The sequence below is a fragment of the Odontesthes bonariensis genome, chromosome 8, assembly GCF_027942865.1.
Source record: "Odontesthes bonariensis isolate fOdoBon6 chromosome 8, fOdoBon6.hap1, whole genome shotgun sequence".
Lineage (NCBI taxonomy): Eukaryota > Metazoa > Chordata > Actinopteri > Atheriniformes > Atherinopsidae > Odontesthes > Odontesthes bonariensis.
In genome coordinates, this window is record NC_134513.1 from 6,183,875 (window position 1) to 6,206,652 (window position 22,778).

The 22,778-nt window shown below is 42.0% G+C and overlaps 1 protein-coding gene across 1 annotated transcript in view; it reads right to left on the reverse strand.

Annotated features, from left to right (window-relative positions):
- Positions 1–22,778, reverse strand: part of lrrc17 (leucine rich repeat containing 17) — a 33,031-nt gene that overhangs the window by 4,966 nt on the left and 5,287 nt on the right. Inside the window, exons 2-4 of the mRNA XM_075471461.1 lie at positions 16,520–16,895; positions 14,432–14,915; positions 3,387–3,542 (exon numbers count right to left, since the gene is read on the reverse strand). Of these exons, the coding sequence (XP_075327576.1) occupies positions 3,387–3,542; positions 14,432–14,915; positions 16,520–16,792 (913 nt within the window). The 5' untranslated portion in view covers positions 16,793–16,895. The remainder of the gene's footprint in view (positions 1–3,386; positions 3,543–14,431; positions 14,916–16,519; positions 16,896–22,778) is intronic.

Here is a 22,778-nt window from a genome sequence, read left to right on the forward strand (position 1 = left end):
CACTCTGGTCTCGACGAAAAGTCTGGATGAAGATCAGAAGCAAAGACTGGTGGGAGAGAGTGGTTTTGACTGAATATGACGATGAGGACTGAAAAAAGAACTTTCATATGACTCGCAGTATGTCACATGCATGTGTAAATGCCATTTGAATGTTAAGATTCTCAGTCAATGTGATCCCAAGTGCTTGAATAGAAGGTTTCTTGGTTCTTCAAGATGTTTCACCTCTCATCCAAAAGGCCTCTTCAGTTCTAACTGACTGGTGTAGAGTTTCAGGGCTTGAGTTAGCCTAGCAAGCCAGACCCCTACAGCAAAAAGCTGTACAGGGGTCTAGTTGCCTCTGCACTCAACGCCACGCAATAGGATGGCGCAACAACCAATCAGAGTGATGAAGAAGGATTACGTAGTCAGCGCGACCCATGTGGAGACCCATGCGTCGTCCCACCAACGGAGCAAGCTGGTAAATTAAACTTTTACCGTACCCGGTGGGCAAAACTCCGAAAACGTCCTTTTTTTTCAAGAAAAACTTAAGTGCAGTTCTCTCTGGAACTACACACTGAAACGTCGCACCTCTGTCGTCACTAGGTAGCCCGGCCTCCGACCCTGCTCCTCACGATTTGATTGGCCTGATTAAATTTCGATTTTCAGCCTCGCAAAACGACCACAACTGACTAGACTAGCCCGGGAGCAAATTCAATTTGCGGTCGCTAGGGGCGTCTAGATTTCTAGGCTAGGCTTGAGTTGTAATGGGGTCACACCCTGAGAGTCCGTGAGAGACACGACTGTCACATGACTGCCAATCTGTGGGTCATTTGGGTTGTTGTCAGCAGCCAGTCATTTACCTACCTGCCAAACTTGTGAGATGTTTTCGGCACATGAATCGAGACATTTAGGATTTCTCGGGAGAATCAGAGCTGCAACTACGGTGTTCAAGGAGTGATGCCTAAGACCACTGCCTTTGTTTGGAGATGGTTCTCCCAGTTTCAGCTTGTAAAGTGGTTGTATTCTACACTATATAAGGGTCTGTACACTGAACTGCAGTACAACTCTGAAGGTGAACAAGTATATTTCTATTTTTTTAAAATGTTATTGTATTTGAAGAGCATCAGGCCAGACTCACCAGTCACATATGGAATACCATTTGTTTGTGTCTGCTCTGCTTTTTCTCTCAGTAATACTCTTTCAACAGCAAAAGTATCAAGTTTAACCTTTTTCTTTTAAAAGAAAACACAAACCATGGGCACAGTGATTAAAACAAACTTCTTAAAGGGGAACTCCGGGGCATTTGAAGCGCATTTCCATTGCTAGAGGTTGTCAAATACTGACGGTAGGACACAGACCGGTGCAAATCGGCGCTTCCTGTGCTGCGATTGCGGTGTTTGCGCAGCCTGTCATGCTAACCAAATACGTGGTGGCTAAGGGGCAAGAGCTAAACCTTCCACGTAAAACAACAACTTGCACACTGCAGAAACGTCACACCACTTTATAAACCATCCGACAATAAAGTCACAAGCCTTACCATCAAAACCATATGCATGGTTCTCACATTACTGGCATGGGGACGTTACAAAACAACTTTATAAACAGCATGTCACTTACCTCTTGTCGGTAGGCGCGCGCATGTGAAAGCCCAAAAGAGTCAATGGACGATAATCCCATATACAAAACAATTATATTCTCTAGAAAAACTGCGTTCAAGTATTTAAAACATTACAACAATACATGCCCAGTAATATTGTTGTAATGTTTTAAATACTTGAACGCAGTTTTTGTATTGTCGGATGGTTTATAAAGTGGTGTGACGTTTCTGCAGTGTGCAAGTTGTTGTTTTACGTGGAAGGGTTAGCACTTGCCCCTTAGCCACCACATATTTGGTTAGCATGACAGGCTGCGCAAACAGCGCAATCGCAGCACAGGGAGCGCCGATTTGCACCTGTCTGTGTCCTACCGTCAGTATTTGACAACCTCTAGCAATGAAAATGCGCTTCAAATGCCCCGGAGTTCCCCTTTAAATCCTTGCATGTTTACCCTTTGTTTCATGTTTACCCTACAATGTTCACAAAGCTGGAGTTTCTTTCAGTAATCCCTACCTCCCAGGTGAGACCTCTGGAAGCTACGGCAACATGAAGGGATGCCATTTTACTTCCCTCTGCAGGCTATAATGGACAGTTTCTTATATTCTCAGCTTTTTGAGACTATTTTCTTTCATTTTTTTAACTATAAAGACCCCCTCAGTGGCTACACGGAGGGAGTCTTTAACCTGTGTCAGTGAAGGTGTGGATTTAAGGGCTGCCTGGTGAGGCTTTCACAAGTTCACCACACTTGCTCTAGAAGCTTATTATGCTCAGTGACTGTTGCATCCCATCGAAGTTAACTTGGAGAAATGTTTCCCACTGTTTCTTTTAAGCTGTGTTCATTCTTTCTTTTATGTTGCAACCTGCGAGGCAGTTTGTAACAATAAGTGCTTGTCTTGTAAAAGGTTTTTTACTTTACTTCAAATGCAACTTTCTGTATCTGTATACACACAGTAATATTTTTTTCACTGATAGGCCATGTTGCATATGACATTTTCAAGCCTAATTTGTAATCAGTTTAGCCTCTTCTTGTTTTGTTTTTTGTCAAATTAAAACCAACAGTTGTTCTTCTGGCAATAAAGATGAAGTTTTGGATATAAATTTTGAGCTAAAAATGTCCGATTGACCCTGTCATAAAAATTTAAAAACACTTGCCAGACAATGAGGAGCAAATCTTGGTGGACTGTTACAGTTTTGTATCTTAGTTCTTTGTTTTGGTTGCCTGTTTCCCAGCTCTTCAGAGGTGGCGTACACCCTGGATGGGTCGCCAGTCCGTCACAGGGCCACACGGAGACAAACAAGACAAATAACCATGCATGCTCACACTCACTCCTCAGGACGATTTAGAATCCCCAATTAGCCTAAAATGCATGTTTTTGGACAATGGGAGTTAGAAACTCAACATTTCTGAACACCCACGTAAAAAATAAAAACGGCCAGAGGATGGAATTCCTACTTCATATTTAACAGGATCCCACAAAAAGGCAACTTACACAGTGAAACACAATATCTTTCTTTTATGGTCTAATAAAAGATTTTAAAAACATACATTTTGCACCTTTTTGGCTCTTTTTCTATCTTGTGGTATGTGAACTGTATGTTTCTTTTTATTTGCAGGGAGACATTTAAGCAAACTTTGAGACATAACATAACTAAGGTGAAAAAAAACCTCTCAACTTCTCATCAAAACAGTACAACGAATGCGGCCTATTCCCTGAGCTGTGACTGTTTATGATACATTACTTGTACGACAATGAGTACATGCTCAGGTATGTGAAGGAAAGGGCATTCTGGAGTGCAGGACCAATATCTTACCTGTGTCTATATGTTGCAGGTTGTTGCTGCTAAGGTTTAGCACCTTGAGGTCTTTGGACTGAAGGAACAGTTTGGCCCTGAGATGCTTGATGCTGTTTTGGGACAGATCCATATTCACTATGTCAGATGGGAGCTCAGAGGGGATGTAATTCAGATCTGTAGAGGAAGACAGGAAGAGAAAGTTGAGGTCTTGAGCCTAAGAAGAAGAGAAAAAGTGGGAGGTCAACTTTACTGGATTTTTAAAAGGGTAAAAGGTCAATCTAAATATCTGCTGAAAATAAGAGAAAATAAGCAGATAACAACAGAATAAGATGCATCCATGTTTACCTGTTGATAGATTTACAACACTCATGCAGCTGTGCAAAACGCACAAGATCTGAATAAAGACTCAGTAAATGATATGAAGAATCAGTAAAAGAGACGGAAATTCAATCTGTCTCGGTCTTATATGTTTTCAAGATGTTTTGTAGGTTGTGTGCAACATTTTAGATTTTAAAGATGGAGCCAAGGGCAAAAGCATGTACAGCAATATTTGACTTATGCGTCATTGGGGAGTTTTTTTTCCTCTTTCTTCCAGCCTCACACATTCATATTTATCTTTGAAAACTTTAATGACAGAAACAGCCATCACTATCCACTCCGATATAAATAACAGAGAAACTTATGTTTCACAATTCATTCGCATTATCTTCCTAGCATTGTTAGGGCGGATGAAACAATTTTTTAGCATGGGTTATACAAAGCTTCCAGCTAATGAAACTGTTAACTCTGACAGCTCTAGGGGCTACTCCAGTGCTACTTTTGTGAGAAAGCCTCAGGTAAAAAAAAAAAAGACTTTAATAGGTTCGGAGTTCATTTTGGGGTTCCCTCAGTCATTAGACCTGTTTCCTGTCAGTGTGTGTGCAACAAAACAAAGAGCGTTAAACTTGAAGCTCACATCTGCTCCAGCAATCATGAAGTCACTCTGTTTAAAACAGAGTAGGTGGCCTCTGCAACCTGTATCATCATTTGTTTCTCAAGCAAAATGGTTGCAGATGAGAGGAAATGTGTGTTTAGGCAGCGAGTGCCACATCAGACATAATACAAATATGTTTATTTTGATCTGCTGTTTTTTTTTTATAAATTTAAAAAAAAAAACTATTGTGTATGATATGTGTGTGGTAGAGCAGTCCTATTGGTTTCCTGCATGTTTTTATTTACATATCTGTATACTTTGCTTCAAGGAATGCTTATAGACACTTTTATATAGCAGATGTTGCAGTCTTTGACCCGCTTTATTGCCACAGATGTTGTAGCCAGTTATCATGAAAGCCTGGTGCCATAAATCATCTCTGACTAAGAGAACATAATTGCACTCACAACATACACACGTATATTCAGCATGCACACAGATGCAGGGAGAACACTCAGGAAATGTAGAGATTATTGTTCTGTGATGCTGATGAATGCGCAGCAGGCAGTGACATTTACAAAGGCAGGAACACACTTTGGATCCTCTTTGTTTCCATGTTGCAAGCGATCGGTCTGAAGGGTTTCCCAGCCTGCCTTTGGGTGTATGGGTCTGCAACTTTACCAAAGCAGATTTTCAGTTTAAATGCTGATACTTCAACTCTAGACTCAAATTCCCAGGCTCCTTTAACAGACTTCAACGTCTTGAGCCAAAAACTAATTTTCCTTGTCCAGAAGAGGCATCTGTGGTCCTCTGTGTTTTGCAGCGAATGACGATAATCTCCCACACTGTATGTTCAGCGGGGACAGAAAGTTGAAGAAAGGCTGAGCCAAACATGGAAAGTTACTATCTCACTTGTGATCTGATGGAGCTAAATCTGCTTTCAGCAAGTCTTTGGGATATCTTGTGATCTTTAATGAAGCAAGTATTTCAAATAAAGTGTTAAGCTCGTAACTTCCGCGACATCTGTTCATATATGCTTCTATCAATGGAACGGCTGAATGAATGAACCGCCATATGAGAGGAAGGGAGATATCTTGTCAGGAAAAGTAAAAGTAAATTATTCATAACTGAGGTTGGACTGAGCCTTTGCTGAACCTGTTGGAGTCATTAATCTGGAGAACATCTGTTCCACCAGACTTTTCGGGGGGATTTTTTTTGTCAGAAAAGTCTGTGTTTTGTGACTACCTGTAAAACATCTATTGCGGATATATTTTATACTCTAAAAACTCTGATATAGATTTAGCTTGTGTGTCACATCTTTTCATTGAATTCAGAATTGTTTTGCATCGTGAATTCTATGAAACTTGTTTGCGCAAGGTTTGAAGAACTTATTGCAGCCACTGTGAGCATAACACGCGCATTTAGGTCATGCATTAAACACATGGAACAGTATTAATATAGTTAAAACAGACTGATGGACCAAAGCTATTTACATGATTAAGTAGTGGAGAAGACTATTAATCTGATATTTTATGTGTGGAGGGAATGGATTGGCTCTGCTGATAATTTACAGGGAGATATGGAGTCATTACCCCCACCTCATCTCACCTCATACTCAGGAAAAATATCTCTGAGAGGTTTTATGATTATCATTTTTCCAAAACCTGAAACACAAAGGTATAATGGAGCAGGTGTTGCAATATATTTCATGTGGTTTAGACAGCAGGGAAGGTTTTATTTTACTGTGCTGATGGAATTCCTCTCCCAACTGTACAAAATTTAGTGAATATTTTCAGAACGGGTAAAAACTTTGACAGGAATCCTGCATTATTTGCCTAATAGTTTTGCCTCAGCTGCATATTTCATGTGTGGGTTTATCTTCGTAGCCAAACTGTAAAAAGTACAGTTATGAAACATGGTGAGTGGTTTAATGGTATCAGAGGAACGCTACACAGAACGCTTTAACACGATGCAGCACTGCACATCTCAACTAAATAGGTGATGATTCTTTTTTTATTTCACCATTAAAGACAAACAAACAAGGTGCAATAACCTGTAAATAACCTCTGTAAGTTCAGCTTGTGCTTTCAGTGTCTAAAATATTCATATGAACTATGTCTGGCTGTGGATAAGATATGCAATGTCCTACCATCACTCAGTTCGAAGCAGATTGGAAGCTTTTTCTAAACATTTTGACGACTGTTTATAGATTATATATACTATCTTTATTACAATGACCATTTTAGTGCTATAAGCCATATCCTCCCATCCACTGAAGGGTCTTGTAGATTCAAGTGATGCTACATTGATCTGACCTGCTCTTCTCACATGGTAGAAAAGAAAGTACACCTTCCTTTAGTTATAAGACTTTATTTAATTAGGAGGTAATCAAAAAGCATCTGATCCTCATCAGGTCGAGACATAAGGTAAATACAACTTTAGATGAGCAACAACACATTACATATTACACATTATCATCATATATTTAACAAAAACTGAGTCAAATTGCAGTGGCAGCATTAAAAAAAAGTTAATCGTGCAAGCACAGACGTTACTGTGATGTGTTGCTGTTCATCTCAGGTTGTATTTACCCAATTTCAAGGACCTGGTGAGAACCAAATGATTTTCTTTAGAGCACAAAGAAGGTGTACTTTTTACCTTTACTGGATCTGCCTGCAGCGTGTGACCCAGGAAGTCCAGGGAGAGGATGATATAACACAATGTGTGTGGGTGTATTCACAGTTAACTGATCATATACATGACTCATTTCACTGCTGCCCACTCAAATAGCCTGAAGTTTTTACACAGGACTCCGGTTACTTCATAAATCTATGAGATATTGACCTTGTGAGCACAGTCTTGATGGCAAAATCTTGGAACTAAAACAATCGACACTATAGATGGGTTTCTTTAAATTAACACTGCTGTATTGTAACACTCAGGGCCTAATAATAAGATATTTTATAAACTGTTTTATGTTTCTTTCTTTACTCTTTTAGGTGCGTCTTTTTGACAGTTCAGGACATACACAGTCTACTTCTAACTCCCTGACTTTGGATCAGTATTACCGAGCTGAATTATGCTTTTAAAAACTGTACAGCAAGGTACAAATAGTTTTGACTAACTTTTGTTTCCTTTCTTTTTACATATACATCACAGCAAAATTCAACATTGTTTCCAATGCAAAGGAAATCAAAGGGAAGTAAAGCCAAATTCAGATATTCTCAGAGGGAAATTCTGCGTCCAAGTCTCATCTTTGAAACAACCCACCTCTTATTTAGTCCAACCACTATCGTTGCTTTCCAGTGAGAACCATGAGAAAGTTTTGGTTCACCTCAAAGAAATTGCATCCAAACCAGAACAAGGAAGACATGAAGACAAGGGAAGGAAAAATGAGAAGAAAGAAACAGCCTTGAGGAAAAAGGAGAGAAAGCTCTTTTTTTTCTCTCTGTTTGGGTTTTCCAGTTTCCACTCCCTGTCGGCCCACATGCTTAATGAATAGATATATAAATAATGGTTCAACATTCATGTCAACACTCGTGTCAACTTTATACATGTACTATTTTTTTTCATTTCATCCTAGAAATTGCAAGCATCTGATTCACTGCCAGTCTTATAACTATATTGATAATGTAGCTATAGTAGTTGCCAAAATACGTCCTGAGCATGGCTGGATAATCAAACAATTTGAACTGTTGGAATGGAGACAAAAACCAAGAGGTCCAAAACTCCAAAATGTTTATTATTTAAAGTTTTCTGAACTTTGTGAAAAAAGGCCTCTTAAAAACTGTAAATCCTGCAATGAAGATATTCAAATTCTGTTTGCTTACACTTATTTCTACAATTGCTTTGACTTTTACTGCATTTCTAATGCATGTCTACCAGCTACCATCTAGTTCTATAAACCAGGGCAAGAGTGTGAAAACAACTGCGTGATAGGAATCTTGGCCAAAAAATGAAGAAACTAACACTGATATCTGGATATCAATTGTTACAGTTTTGCTCGAGGAATCTGTGTCCATTCTTGTTGAGTACAAGATACAGCTGCTCAACACTTAGTGGTCATTGTCATCTGATTCCCCTCCTCATACATTAGACATACATTTTCAAAAAGAGACAGATCAGGACAGCTGGCTCGGCTCTGAGAGCTCAGAGGTCATGAGCATCCAGCAGTGGTTTTCATCCCTGGTCTTTACTCACTTAGATATCTGAATGGGAATATTATCTCACTGTCTCTGGCACATTTAGAACAACTGCTATAAAACAAGATTAATCAGACTTATTTAGATTGTTTTGACTGCCTACTGTTTACTTTGGCTTGAGGTTTAGGCCTTGTAAAAAAAAAAAAACTTGGTTACACTCTTCCTTGCTTGCCGTGACAAGTTCCACTTCAACCTCAAAATACACTGGTATGGTGCAGTCAATAAAAGAAAAACCATCCATCCATCCATCCATCCATTATCTTCCGCTGGTCCGGGGATCGGGTCGCGGGGGCAGCAGCTTGAGCAAAGAGACCCAGACGTCCCTGTCCCCGGCCACTTCCTCCAGCTCTTCTGGGGGGACCCCGAGGCGTTCCCAGGCCAGCCGAGAGACATAGTCTCTCCAACGTGTCCTGGGTCTTCCCCGGGGCCTCCTCCCAGTGGGACGGGCCCGGAACACCTCACCGGGGAGGCGTCCAGGAGGCATTCTCACCAGATGCCCGAGCCACCTCATCTGACTCCTCTCGATGCGGAGGAGCAGCGGTTCTACTCCGAGCCCCTCCCGGATGACCGAGCTTCTCACCCTATCTCTAAGGGAGAGCCCAGACACCCTGCGGAGGAAACTCATTTCGGCCGCTTGTATTCGCGATCTCGTTCTTTCGGTCACTACCCACAGCTCGTGACCATAGGTGAGGGTAGGAACATAGATTGACCGGTAAATCGAGAGCTTCGCCTTCTGGCTCAGCTCCTTCTTCACCACGACGGGCCGGTGCAGAGCCCGCATCACTGCAGACGCCGCACCAATCCGTCTGTCAATCTCCTGTTCCATTCGTCCCTCACTCGTGAACAAGACCCCGAGATACTTGAACTCCTCCACTTGGGGAAGGATCTCATTCCCGACCCGAAGAGAGCATTCCACCCTTTTCCGGCTGAAGACCATGGTCTCAGATTTGGAGGTGCTGATGGTCATCCCAGCCGCTTCACACTCGGCTGCGAACCGCTCCAGTGAGAGCTGAAGGTCACGGCCTGACGACGCCAACAGAACCAAATCGTCCGCAAAAAGCAGAGACCCGATTCTGAGGTCGCCAAACCGGACCCCCTCAACGCCCTGGCTGCGCCTAGAAATTCTGTCCATAAAAATTATGAACAGAATCGGTGACAAAGGGCAGCCCTGACGGAGTCCAACCCTCACAGGAAACATGTCCGACTTACTGCCGGCAATGCGGACCAAACTCTGACACCGGTCATACAGAGACCGAACAGCCCATATCAAGAAGTCCGGCACTCCATACTCCCGGAGCACCCCCCACAAGAGTCCCCGAGGGACACGGTCGAACGCCTTCTCCAAGTCCACAAAACACATGTAGACCGGTTGGGCGAACTCCCATGCACCCTCCAGGATCCTGCGGAGGGTATAGAGCTGGTCCACTGTTCCACGGCCAGGACGAAAACCACACTGCACCTCCTGAATCCGAGATTCGACTATCCGGCGGATCCTCCTCTCCAGTACCCCCGAAAAGACCTTACCAGGGAGGCTGAGGAGTGTGATCCCCCTATAGTTGGAACACACCCTCCGGTCCCCCTTTTTAAAGAGGGGGACCACCACCCCGATCTGCCAGTCCAGAGGCACTGCCCCCGATGTCCACGCGATGCTGCAGAGGCGTGTCAACCAAGACAGCCCCACAACATCCAGAGCCTTGAGGAACTCAGGACGGACCTCATCCACCCCCGGGGCCTTGCCACCGAGGAGTTTTTTGACCACCTCGGCAACCTCAGCCCCAGAAATGGGAGGTCCCACGTCCGAGCTCCCCAACTCTGCTTCCTCATCGGAAGGCGTGTCGGTAGGATTGAGGAGGCCCTCGAAGTACTCCCCCCACCGACTCACGACGTCCCTAGTTGAAGTCAGCAGAGCCCCGCCCTCACCATACACGGTGTTGACGATGCACCGCTTCCCCCCCCTGAGCCGCCGGATGGTGGACCAGAATCTCCTCGAGGCCGTCCGGAAATCGTTCTCCATGGCCTCCCCAAACTCCTCCCAAGCCCGAGTTTTTGCCTCAGCAACCGCCGAGGCTGCGTTCCGCTTGGCCTGTCGGTACCCATCAGCTGCTTCCAGAGTCCCACTGGCCAAAAAGGCCCGATAGGACTCCTTCTTCAGCTTGACGGCCTCCCTCACCACTGGGGTCCACCAGCGGGTTCGGGGATTGCCGCCACGACAGGCACCGACCACCTTGTGGCCACAGCTCCGGTCGGCCGCCTCAACAATGGAGGCACGGAACATGGCCCATTCGGGCTCAATGTCCCCCACCTCCCCCGGGACATGGTTGAAGCTCTGCCGGAGGTGGGAGTTGAAACTCCTCCTTACAGGGGATTCCGCCAGCCGTTCCCAGCAGACCCTCACAATACGTTTGGGCCTGCCAGGTCTGACCGGCTTCCTCCCCCACCAGCGGAGCCAACTCACCACCAGGTGGTGATCAGTTGACAGCTCCGCCCCTCTCTTCACCCGAGTGTCCAGGACATACGGCCGCAAGTCCGATGATACGACTACAAAGTCGATCATCGAGCTGCGGCCTAGGGTGTCCTGGTGCCAAGTGCACATATGGACACCCTTATGCCTGAACATGGTGTTCGTTATGGACAATCCGTGACGAGCACAGAAGTCCAACAACAAAACACCACTCTGATTCAGATCGGGGGGGCCGTTCCTCCCAATCACGCCCCTCCAGGTCTCACTGTCATTGCCCACGTGAGCATTGAAGTCCCCCAGCAGGACGAGGGAGTCTCCCGGAGGAGCACTCTCTAGTGCCTCCTCCAGGGACTCCAAAAAGGGTGGGTACTCTGAACTGCCGTTCGGTGCATAAGCACAAACAACAGTCAGGACCCGTCCCCCCACCCTAAGGCGGAGGGAGGCTACCCTCTCGTCTACCTGGGTAAACCCCAATGTACAGGCGCACAGCCGGGGGGCGATAAGTATGCCCACACCTGCTGAGAAAAACCCTCAAACTAAAATATACTTACTTACTCTGAAAGTTGAGTTGAGTTAAGCTTTTGCTTCATAATGATATGTTTGAAGCAAAAAATGAAGTGGACAGTTAAAGTATTATCCCAACAAAGGAACTCTTGGGCCTGTGGGCAACTGTATGTCAGCGCAGAAGGTAGCTTTAGGAGCCTAAAAGTAAAACTCTTTCCCAGAGCCCCATAAGTGTTGGTTGGAGAAACACTCCATTGTGGAACATGAACAAAAGAGGATGCTCTGACTTTCTAAACACAGTTCTCAGCATGAAGACACGCAGCTCCATATGATCTGCAATTAAGTTAACCAAATGCCAGATGATGGGCCACGTCCTTTCACAATGTTACCTTATTGAACCCAGAGTTTTCAAGGCTAGAGTACATCATATCATAGCATGCCAAAGGCATCTGTCCACATCTGTAAGTGTTTAGATCGTAAACCAGACGAAAGGAAGCGGCAAAAGCATGTCAATGCATCAATAAAATATACCTGTGATTTAAATTTCACGGAAGGAAAGGCAAGTTTATTTGTAGAGCACAATTCGTGCGCAAAGTCTATTCAAAGTGATTTACAGCTACATAAAATCACAAGAAGGCAAATAACATAAAAATAATCATTAATTCATTCAATTAAAAGTGAAGAGTGCAGAAAAAATACTTTCAGTTGTCATATGCACAGCTGAATAGAACTGTTTTCAGCCTGGATTTAAACATTGTCAGAGTTGAGGCCTGTTTCACATCTTCTGGAAGACTGTTCCAGATGTTAGGAGCATAAAACTGAAACGCAGCCTCACCTCGTTTGGTCCCGACTCTGGGCACCAGCAGGAGACCCCTCCCTGAGGTTCTCAGAGCCCGAGTTGGTTCATATGGCTCTAACATGTCAGAGATGTACTTTGGCACCTAGACCATGAAGCGACTTGTACACGAGCAGAGCTGTTTTAAAGCTGTCTATTCTCTGAGCGACAGGAAGCCAGTGCAGAGACCTGAGCACTGGACTAATATGGTTGTATTTCCTGGTTCTAGTCAGGACTCGAGCAGCAGCGTTCTGGAAGTACTGCAGCTGTCTTACAGCCCGTTTAGAGCCCAGTGAGCAGGCCGTTACAGTAGTCTAACCTGCTGGAGACAAATGGTAAAAAGCTGCTGGGCCACAGACAATGATTTCAGTTTTGTCTGAGTTTAGCTGGAGAAAATAGTTTTGCATCCACACACTGATCTGTTCGATGCAGTGACACAACGTATCTACAGGCCCGTGTTCTCCTGCCGTCAGTGACACGTAGATCTGAGTGGCAGGACACATTATAGCTGCGTATTAGCTGGCCGAATGGAAGCCTGTACAGATTGAACAATTGGGGTCCCTGGATTGACCACAGAAGGAATACAACCTCTGTGACTCATGAAAACTAGAGGAATGAAAGGTAAGAAGACTGCAGTCATCTGGCAACAACTCACCACACAACAATATAAGAGTGCTTTCAAGTCACGGGCACAGAAACCATGTTCTGAATTTCATGCACAGCAGCTGTAATATAGTAAGCTGTATTCACACACCATATAGTCAATATGTTGGGACTTGGTTCGATGGAAGCAGGATGGAGAGTTATTATTGGGCATCGAAAGAGGAAAGCTTTGAGGAGATTGATGGGAAAATCATGCTGTGAGAAAAACAGAAGAACTGTTTCAAAAGTCTTCCTGCAGAGCAAGAAAAAAATAATTAGGAAAATATGCAAAAAGCTTCCTCAAGCATTTACACAACACAGATGCTGCATTGTGTGGTTTTGGCTTGTGGATGCTCTGTGAAGGATTACTCCCCCTGAAGGGTACAAGCTCTCCATTTATAGATGAATTTGGAATCAAGGACACTATCTTTAAGTACAGTGTGTTTTACAGCGGCTCGAGTTTGATTGGCAGCAAGAGGACGATAAAAAAGAAAAGATGAGTGGGCAAAGAGTGATCTATTTGAGCTTATTTAGAAATAATCTCTGTCACTTTGAACTGTTCCCACGGCTGTCTCATAGTGGCAGCTTCACACTGACGACCAGATGTGAGAACTGGAGAAATCTCTCCTCCTTTTATTTTGCATGTGTTTAATTTCTATGCAGCTTTCAGCTCACGAAGAGTCATTGCTACATCTGAAACTGCAAAAAAAAAACTGAGAGGCAGCTGTTTAATGCCTTCTAAAATCTCATCAGAAATCTACAGAGGATTTAATTAAAAAAAAAGTACAAAAGAGAAGGTGGTGTATTTTCCAAATGCCACAATTTCACCAAAAGGCAACTCATCAAAAAACCTTTTCCCAGCAGGCATATTGAAACTGTCAGTGAAAATGTGAAAATGTCAGCTGTGATAAAGCTCTATTTTACAAAGATTCACAACACAAAGCTTGATTTATGACCAGATGAAGATAACCTTTCCACCAAAAGACACTGAGTCAAAGCTTGAGTTTGAAAGAATGGAGCACGAACAGCCTCCTTTCCAGTGAGGCGAGCGCAAACCTAATGAAAATAAACACATCTCTGGTTGCTGTCTGACTGTAACCAAAACATGAACGCAAAATTAACTTTTGTGCCAAGTTTCACTGGACAAGTAAGCATGACTCTACCTTGAGAGATGAGCAACTCTAAAATGTACCATTTCTAAAAATGCCTCAGCAAAGGCAGCACATTTCTTTTCAATGTGTTTTTTTACACACGACCACCATTGAATAAGTAGCCAAGCATACTTAAGTCCAGCTGTATTTGTTAGGTATTTTGAATTTCTTTGCAAAATGTCATGTTAATTCATCAAACATTTAGTTTGATATTTTAGTGTTTTAGCAGGCTTTTAGCTGCCTTAAATGCACGCTTCCTGTGTCTGATGAGAGCTATCCAAATGATGACATCGGATTTCAAGCAAATTTCATGAAATATAAAAAGTGTAGACTTCAAAATTACTTGAAGTTTTCTCACCTTTTTTGCTGCAGTCCAAAATAACTGTGGGAAAAAAGTAGGTGTGACACATGGACGTGGCCTCTGGCTTCACTTTCACTGATGGAGGCCTCGGTAGCAGCTCCTCTCCATTCTCCGGCCTCCTGTCTTCAGCGCACAAGTCCACCTGCAGCTTTTTTAGCTTCTGGCCCTTCAGCGAAGGAGGAGAAGCACACTTGGCAAAGTTGCCAAGGTTGCGGTTGCTAGGCACCTGTATGGTCCTGACCAGGCTGTCCAATGGGCAGCTGCAGCTCCAGGGGTTGTCATAGAGACGGAGGTAGGTGAGGCGGGGCAGAGGGAGCAGGACTTCCTCTGAGGCTGTTTTAAGGCGGTTGTGCTGGAGGAGCAGCGTGGTGAGCTGCGAAAGGCCACTGAACGCATCGTCCTCCACCATGGAGATGACGTTCTGCTGGAGATCCAAGCTCTTCAGCCGGGTGAACTGGGCAAACATGTTGTCCCTCAAAACCTGGTGGGAGACATGTGACCTGTTTGATTTTAAGGAATGAAGCAGACGCCTCGGTTGAGGCGTTCTTAAACTGTTCAATTCACTGTAATCAACACAAAATTCACCAAATTCTTTCACCCACCTTCAGCAGGATATGTTTATAACAGGTGTTATCATATGATTCTATTTCCCTCTGAGAGTCATTGTGATGATTTAGCAGTGTCCTGCTAATGATCATGTTTTCTTTTTAGATATAAAGTTTAGGCTAAGATGTCTACATGCCTATTTACTGAAACCTACATAGCCTCTTTTCCCAGTTCGAGGAACCTCAGTACAAAGTCTGGGAAAGTGGAGAAAGATACTGGTGCATGTATATATTTGACCCCTTTATGTGATCAAAATTTAGGACATGTAAAATATCATTATTGGCTCTATTTTCCCATGACTGGTGGCAAGTGGAATAAACCAAATCCTCAACATAATAATCATATTACAACAATGCTAAAACTGCTATGAGCCCAAGCAGCCTTTTTTTTTCATTGCCAGTAATTAAATAACTTCAGAATAAACATGCTTTGTGTTATGAATAACCACATTTCTCCACGCATTAAAGGCTGCATACTGAAAGTGAACAAGACCAAGATAAGCTTTTGCTCTGTGTCGTAACTTCTGCACTATTCAACTCATTAACTGCCCCACTATTCACTAACCAGCAGATAAGATACAGTCGATAGTAGTATTGCTTTATTTAAAGCATTTCAGCTGGAAACTATACTATGTCTAAAAAAAAAAGGAGCTTTAATTAACCCATTTTAAATGCGTTTAGATAATGTATTGGAAAATCATCAAATGTATAAATAAAACAAAAGCCTTTTTTTTATATATATCTTTCTTTCCCTAGAAGTCCATTGTGGATTGCTATGATCTATGACAAAAGGTATTTATTACCTCACTGGCAGAGTATTTTGTTTGGCTTCTCTCTGCACCTGTGACAAACACATCATGTGCTCTCACTCAGTTACACCAAAGCTCACACACACACACAAGTGTGTTTGTGACCCTGGCTGCAGATGAATGCTGCACAGATGCTTAAGGTATCAACAAGTTAGTTGGGTTTATATTCATTATATTGTAAGATACTTACAATCTAAGATAATTGAGCCTCGTTTGTTATGTGAAATTGGAGTAAACATCCACAGTAACTGTTCGCCCAGCCCTTACTGTACAGATATAACTGAGGAGGAGTATGTGTGGATCATACAGTGCTTACATTAAAGAAGTTCAAGGCAAACTGTGGAAATGTTCTTTTTTTAGTAGTCAATAAAGGCTTCCTGCATAGTCAATGGTGAGTGGTCTTCTCTGTGATGTGGACTCAGCAAAGCTCAGTAAGCCTGCTGAGGCCTTTGGCAGCAGATACGGCTGTTTGAGTACATTCCTTGGTAAAGCTAAAATCTGAGCTAAGCTAATGTCAGTCATGGTGTCAAATTAAATGTTAATTTGAAGGGTCTATAGAAAGTTTTAAAATGATTCCAGACTTGTGCCTTTAGCTGTGTCTTAAAACAGAGCTGCTCCTGTATAGACAGTAACAATATGCACCAAGCAAGTTGAAATCTGGCTGCAAATACCTGAATCTTGTTTCTTGCCAGCAGTAGGTGATTAATATCTTTGGGCCAGTCCTGCATCACTGAGGTTAGCTGGCTGTCTTGGCAGTCAAGGTACTTCTCTCCTCCTTCCGTGTATTCCTTACACTGCAGAGTTTGGCGCCTCATGAGCCCAGCCCTGCCTCTGCCCCGTACACGGCCCCTAGTGCCCCTCTCTGCAGCCTTTGACCGAGGGCCTCTCCAGGGATCCGCTGACCGGATGAGCAGCAAGAGGAGGAGGGTGGTGAGGAGATGCATGATGGGAGAGGAGAGGACAGGAAGTTAGGGCTCTTGGTAATCAGGTCAACCTGGGAAGGCTTTTGGACAGCTGATGTGGAGGGACATAGGAGGCCGGTCACATCTGTGTTTTTTAAAGAGGAAAAACAGAAGAGCAAAAGAGAGAGTTTGTAACTCTGCTATTTTACTACATTATTAGTACAAAACTTGTCATATATTTGACCAAAGTCACACTTTTTAAATTTTCTGTAGATAGTAAATATAACCCCAATTTTAAAAAAGTTGGGATGCTGTATAACATGTAAATAAAAACAAAATGCAAGAACACAGCCAAGTGTTTTTAGAGGGTGGTGGTAAATAGCTATGGACAAGTTTGTCATTTAGGGTAGGAGCCCTAACACTTGGCTGTCTAAGAGACCACAAGGTAGCTTTAAATGTGGTCATTGAAATCACTGCCCTACTATAGTTCAAGGTAAAACTTTCGAAGATACACATAGTCAAAGAACATATGAGATCCAGCATTTTATTAATTGTAAAACAACATTTGTGATTTATAAACTGGAATGTTACCTCTGTAATGCTTTTTACATCGGCAGAACCAAACGCAGGTTACAAGATAGTCTCAGAACACAAGTATGCGATTAGAACAAAAAATGAGAACTATCCAATGGCTCGTCATTTCAAAGACCAGCACAATAGTAACCCTGCTATTTTAAAAGCTATAGGTATTGATCATATAGCACAAACATTGAGAGGGGGCGATAGATTGAAACAATTAAACCAGCGAGAGAGCTACTGGATCTTTAAATTAAAAGCTACTTTATATCCGAGTTTAAATGATGAGTTGGAATATTGTCATTTTCTGTAAGCACAAATGTTTATATCTATATGTGTATTACAAGTCTGTTTTTTGATGTTATCTAATACTTTCTTATATTTGTAGAGACTGTAAAATGAGGCCCCTGCTGACCACCATTGATATCTCTGTTTGTTTTTCTGTTTTTGTGGGTTACCTTTGTAAATAAGTGGTTTGCCATTTGCTAATTGGTCCCACCCACACACCTGAGAACACTCATGGAACGGATGTCTTTTAATTCAGTTTTGCCACACAAGAAACAGTTCACTTCCTGACGAAGGCTTCATGCCGAAAGGCGTCGAAGTGTTTTAATCATGTTTTGCCCATAAAATAAAGGCATTTTAACTACAAAGAAGATGAGTGCCTTGGTATTCTACAACTTTTGAAATGAACAAAGCCTGTCACCAAAGAGCACCATCTCTACAAAGTACTAGTTCCAGGTTTCCAATTGGACTTGGACTTGATTCTAGGTCAGTAATATGGTTGGTTATAAAAAAGAACATCTTGGTAGAGTGTCTCAGAAGCAAAGATGGATAGATTGAACAATTTGCAAAATCAGCATCTACTAATTGTCAAGCAATTTCAGAGTAATGGTCCTCCTCCTAAAATTGTGAAGACTTTGTATATTGCACCATCTGCAGTACATAATATCACCAAAAGATTCAGAGTATCTGGAGACATCTCTGTGCTCAGGGACATGGCCAAAAATTGATCGTGGATCTCCAAGCCCTCACTTTGCATTAAAAACAGACTGTATTCTGTCATGGAAACCTCTGCGTGGACTCAGGAACACTTCCAGATATTAGTGCTGTGAGCACAATTCCCCATGCCAAAGGAGGAGGCTCAAACTGGCAACTTCCACATTCACCTTCAATTTCAAGCTTTTGCAAGACGAGATTAAGAGGAAGTTAAAGTTTGTCTTGCTTACAGGCATTTAGAATATTATCATTTCGAATGTGGAAAGCCAGTGGTTGTAGCATGGGGAGCCAAGGAAAGAAAAAAGGAAGGAAAGGGCTATGAAAGGAGACTTTGGTCATATGTGAACGTTTAAAATATGGTTGTAATAAATTGTTGTTTTCATTGTTGTACTTTCAACTAAACAAGCCTGGATGTTTTCTTCTCTTCAGCTTATATCTTTTTAAAGCCAGCCATACATGGTTTCCACGTGAGGCGCAAAAGTGCACATGGTATGTTGGAATCAGTGAGTTAGCTGATGCTTGATTCTAAATCAAAGACCTCCCCAGAAAGTATAGCAATTCCAAGAAATAACAATTTCTTATATGTGATCTGCTTCCAACACAGTTACAGTAAGCAGTTAGAAATGATGTCTTTAATGAATAATTTGGCAGAGAAAAAGCAGAGAAATAGCAACCCCCGTAAAACCACAAGTTGACATTTTTACATGTTTTTTATGGATTTAAAAAATGAGTTATGGCTCATTAACCGGTGAACTAAGAAGTTTGTGGTAAGTGGATTTGGATCCTTCTACCTAGCACAGCAATTGGAAGTGGTATTAAAGTAATTTTTACTATACTTGTTTCACTAATATTTATAATTTGTCATAATTTGTTTCAGTTTTTCGCTCTTAAAGATTCAAGCTGTTTCCCTTGTATGCACTTATTGGGTCCATTTAATACAGAGTTCTCAATCTAAATTGTGTTAACCAGCCTTTGCAGACACGTTGCAACCTTCCTCCATCACAGCTTTTTCAAAATGTGTGTAATCCGTGTAATGTGTTTCATAGTTAATTGTGCCCTATTCTCTTTTCAAGGTGTCTTTGATGCTGCTCTATCTGCAAATAATGGCAATTGTGAATGTGAATATGTTCATATGGTGAGCATTTTATATGGCAAAATAAGAGAGTCAGGGGTCACTCCAGTGAACAGAGGTAAAATATCAAGGCCCACGATTCCGTCAAGGAACACATGTGCAGGCTGACTCAGTGCAACTGTACCAAACTCCAGTTCTCCCAGTCTCACACAGTGGAACAAACCTGTCGATGCAGATGTTGTGTTTCCATTGTGAATAATAGACTGGGCATGTTAGCTTCCTTCAGACAGAAACAGCTGAGAATGTATCTGCACTCACTTTCCATTCCACTGAGGATTCTTCCTCTTACCAACACCAGTCACCTCAAATGAAGAAAGCTTTAAAGTTCAGTTTCTTTTGCTGGAGCCATTTCATGCAACGATGCACTTCTAGTAAGCCGTTTCTGCAAACCCAACAGGAACTTCATGAATTGTTCTTTTCAGCCACCAGCGGTTTTGATTGCGTCTATTTTTCCTCTTCTTTCTCTGTCTTGTCAAGTGTGCTCAGTTATTGCAGTGTGTGTTACTGCCATATGCTTGGATACTATGCAACAGCAGCAGAACACATGTTCTTGTGTCTGTGTTAAATGATTGTGAAGCTGCTGATGGACGTGTTTCAACACAAGGTGAAACACATGCCAGTACAAACTCCAAACCAGACTGGACTAAAGCTGAAAGCATGAACAGAGGTCTAGAGTGAACCAAGACACATACATCTCTCTAACTTTGTAAGTGTTTAGCAATAGCAGTATTATATTTAAAAGATTTGGCTCAGGTGAAAGATATGCAGCGCTCTGATCCAAGTGTAGGTTTCCAGTACTGCAGATGCATACTGCTCAGTGGGTAGAGCAGCATTAATGAGGACGTGGCAATGATTTCTTGAAAACAATTCTAAAAATTTCTTTTTTTGCACAGAATGATGTAGTACAGCCTCCAGAGTACTATTTTTTTCTTTTTTAAATTGCCTTACAGGAGACAGACAAGAAACCTGCCAAAAGCTTCCAAGCCAAAACTAAGTGAAAAATATTTTTGGTCTCACTTTGGAGTTAAGCACAGGTCTCTTGGACACTTGGATCTTGGATCTTGTGTGACTGACATCGCTCCAACCTCCAATTGTTGACTTGCTTGCTGATTTACGAGGCACGTGTTCGTACATGTAGCCGGCTGGGGAGCAGCTTTTAGAAGCTGCAGTGTAATGTGAGAAACTGTGCTTTTAAGGCTGTGCCAAGATCCACTGTTTTCCAAATAACCATACAGTACATGCAATCCAATGAGCATTTTTCTGCCTTGAAGACATCAATTGTGAGTTTTCTCTGAACATTTACATGTGAATAAAATAAATTTTGGTCTAAATGGGGATTACACTCTCAATTGAATTATCTTGCCCAAATAAAACCCTACTGATCTATCTATCCAAGAGAGAGTGTTCTGCTTTTCAGAGTGTCAAATCTGTAACCCAGGACTTCCAAGTACTTTCTAATATCCATAGCAGCTTTTTTTATTTCTCACAGTATACAACCCATACCATTATGACATCTTATAAGGTTCTTTTTTGCAGCACGCAGCCAGTTTCCATATTAAAGATATTTCAGAATAAACATTAAAGGAGCCATTTAGGCTCAATTAAAGATTCAGAATATCTTTAGTGGAGGTTTATATGCTTTAATATTCATAAAACTTCTGATACCGTACATTGCCGCAGCACTTCTTGTCACCCACTGTCTGAATTGTTGAAACTCCTCTGTCTGTTTCAGCTATTGTCTCTTTAAGGCTAACCTCCTGAAAGGCCCAGGCTTTCCTTATTCAATACCTGAATAGTGAGGAATGCTGAAAGACGGTTAATTATTCTTTGTTTCAGGGGTGCCAAGCAGGCATTGTGTAAATCTGTCTCATAGTGATGTCATTAAGTAAAGGAAAAAAAAGAAAAACTAGACAGCAAATCAGGCATTTCAACCAGTTCAAGAGCCTTCTGTGGGTTACAATAGCAATTTGGACTTTGGGCTTTGTAATTCTTCAGACCATACATAAAAAGTTATATAACACACTGATGTATTAAGAAAATACCCAAAAATATCATATGGCCCGATTAATGCCTAATTTCTGGGTCCTTGTGTATTTGGTCCGTGGTTCTGTGTTATGTACAGACTGAGGCCCCTCGTGTTAAACGTGTTAAACTTCTTGGCAGATGGATGAAAACAAAGGGGGAGACAAATTTTGTCATTTTGCTGGACGTTTTTTTGGGGTATATACAGATAAAGATACTGCAATTAAACAAGACATAATACAAGACATTATTTTTATTCTTACTCAACATGCTGGCATACAGAGCAGTATTTCTCCAAAATCCACCAAAAAAGTTAATGTTTTTTAAGCAACTTGAGGCAGAAAAGAAAGAGTTTTGCACATCTTTTCGAGATTACAGGGTTTTTAATAACCATTAATCAACTTCTGTTGACTTGCATGCGAACAAACAACTCTGTGAAATCCAGAGTTTTAAACCGGGTTCTGAAATTCACACTGCACTTACCACTTATGCACTTGTGCTTTCACATTAATCACCATCTTTTAATGTTTTTTTTTTACAACTGAATAAATCAAGTAAATGATTAAACAAAGATGTGTTTTGTTACACATGAATTTTAGACAAAAGGATTGCTAGGATATTCACACTAAAAATAGCCCTAATTTTTAGATAGAAATCCAATCTAAAATCCCAACAGCTGCTCACTTGGAAAAGAAACATCAAAGGAGCTAATGTATTTTTATTAGTATTCTTCATTCTCATATAATGACACTGTTGGACCAGATTTTTTGTGTTAAGCTAATTGGCTCTTGTCTGTATTCTTATAATATCCATGTCAATTACTAGTTTTTTCTTTACATACACATACATCTCTTCTCATTCTGTATTCTGAATGAGAAGATGTATTCTGGTGCTTGTTACTGTTCGTCTTTAGATTTTGTGTCAAGTTAAAAGCTGCAAACACACATTTTTTTCTACATATCAAACTGTAACAGTGATCAATCACAAAATCCTTTGGGCTGCTGCTGGAACTGCTCAACACTATTCCACATTACAGCTGCCCAGCAGGAACTGTCCAGCCCCTCTTAAAGGATTATAGCCACGGTCAGCCTGCATTATTATAACACTCATTCCAGCTGTGACCATAACAAATTCACTCAGGCCAAAACCATCCCTGAGGTTCACATCGTGGCCATACCCGGCCCAAATTAGTTCTCCCAGTCCAGTATTATTTCCCACCCAAGCTCCCCCACTGGTCAGTTTGTACCAACCAAAAGCAGTCTCAAAATAAAAACTGTATCCCTTCATTTGTAAACTGTT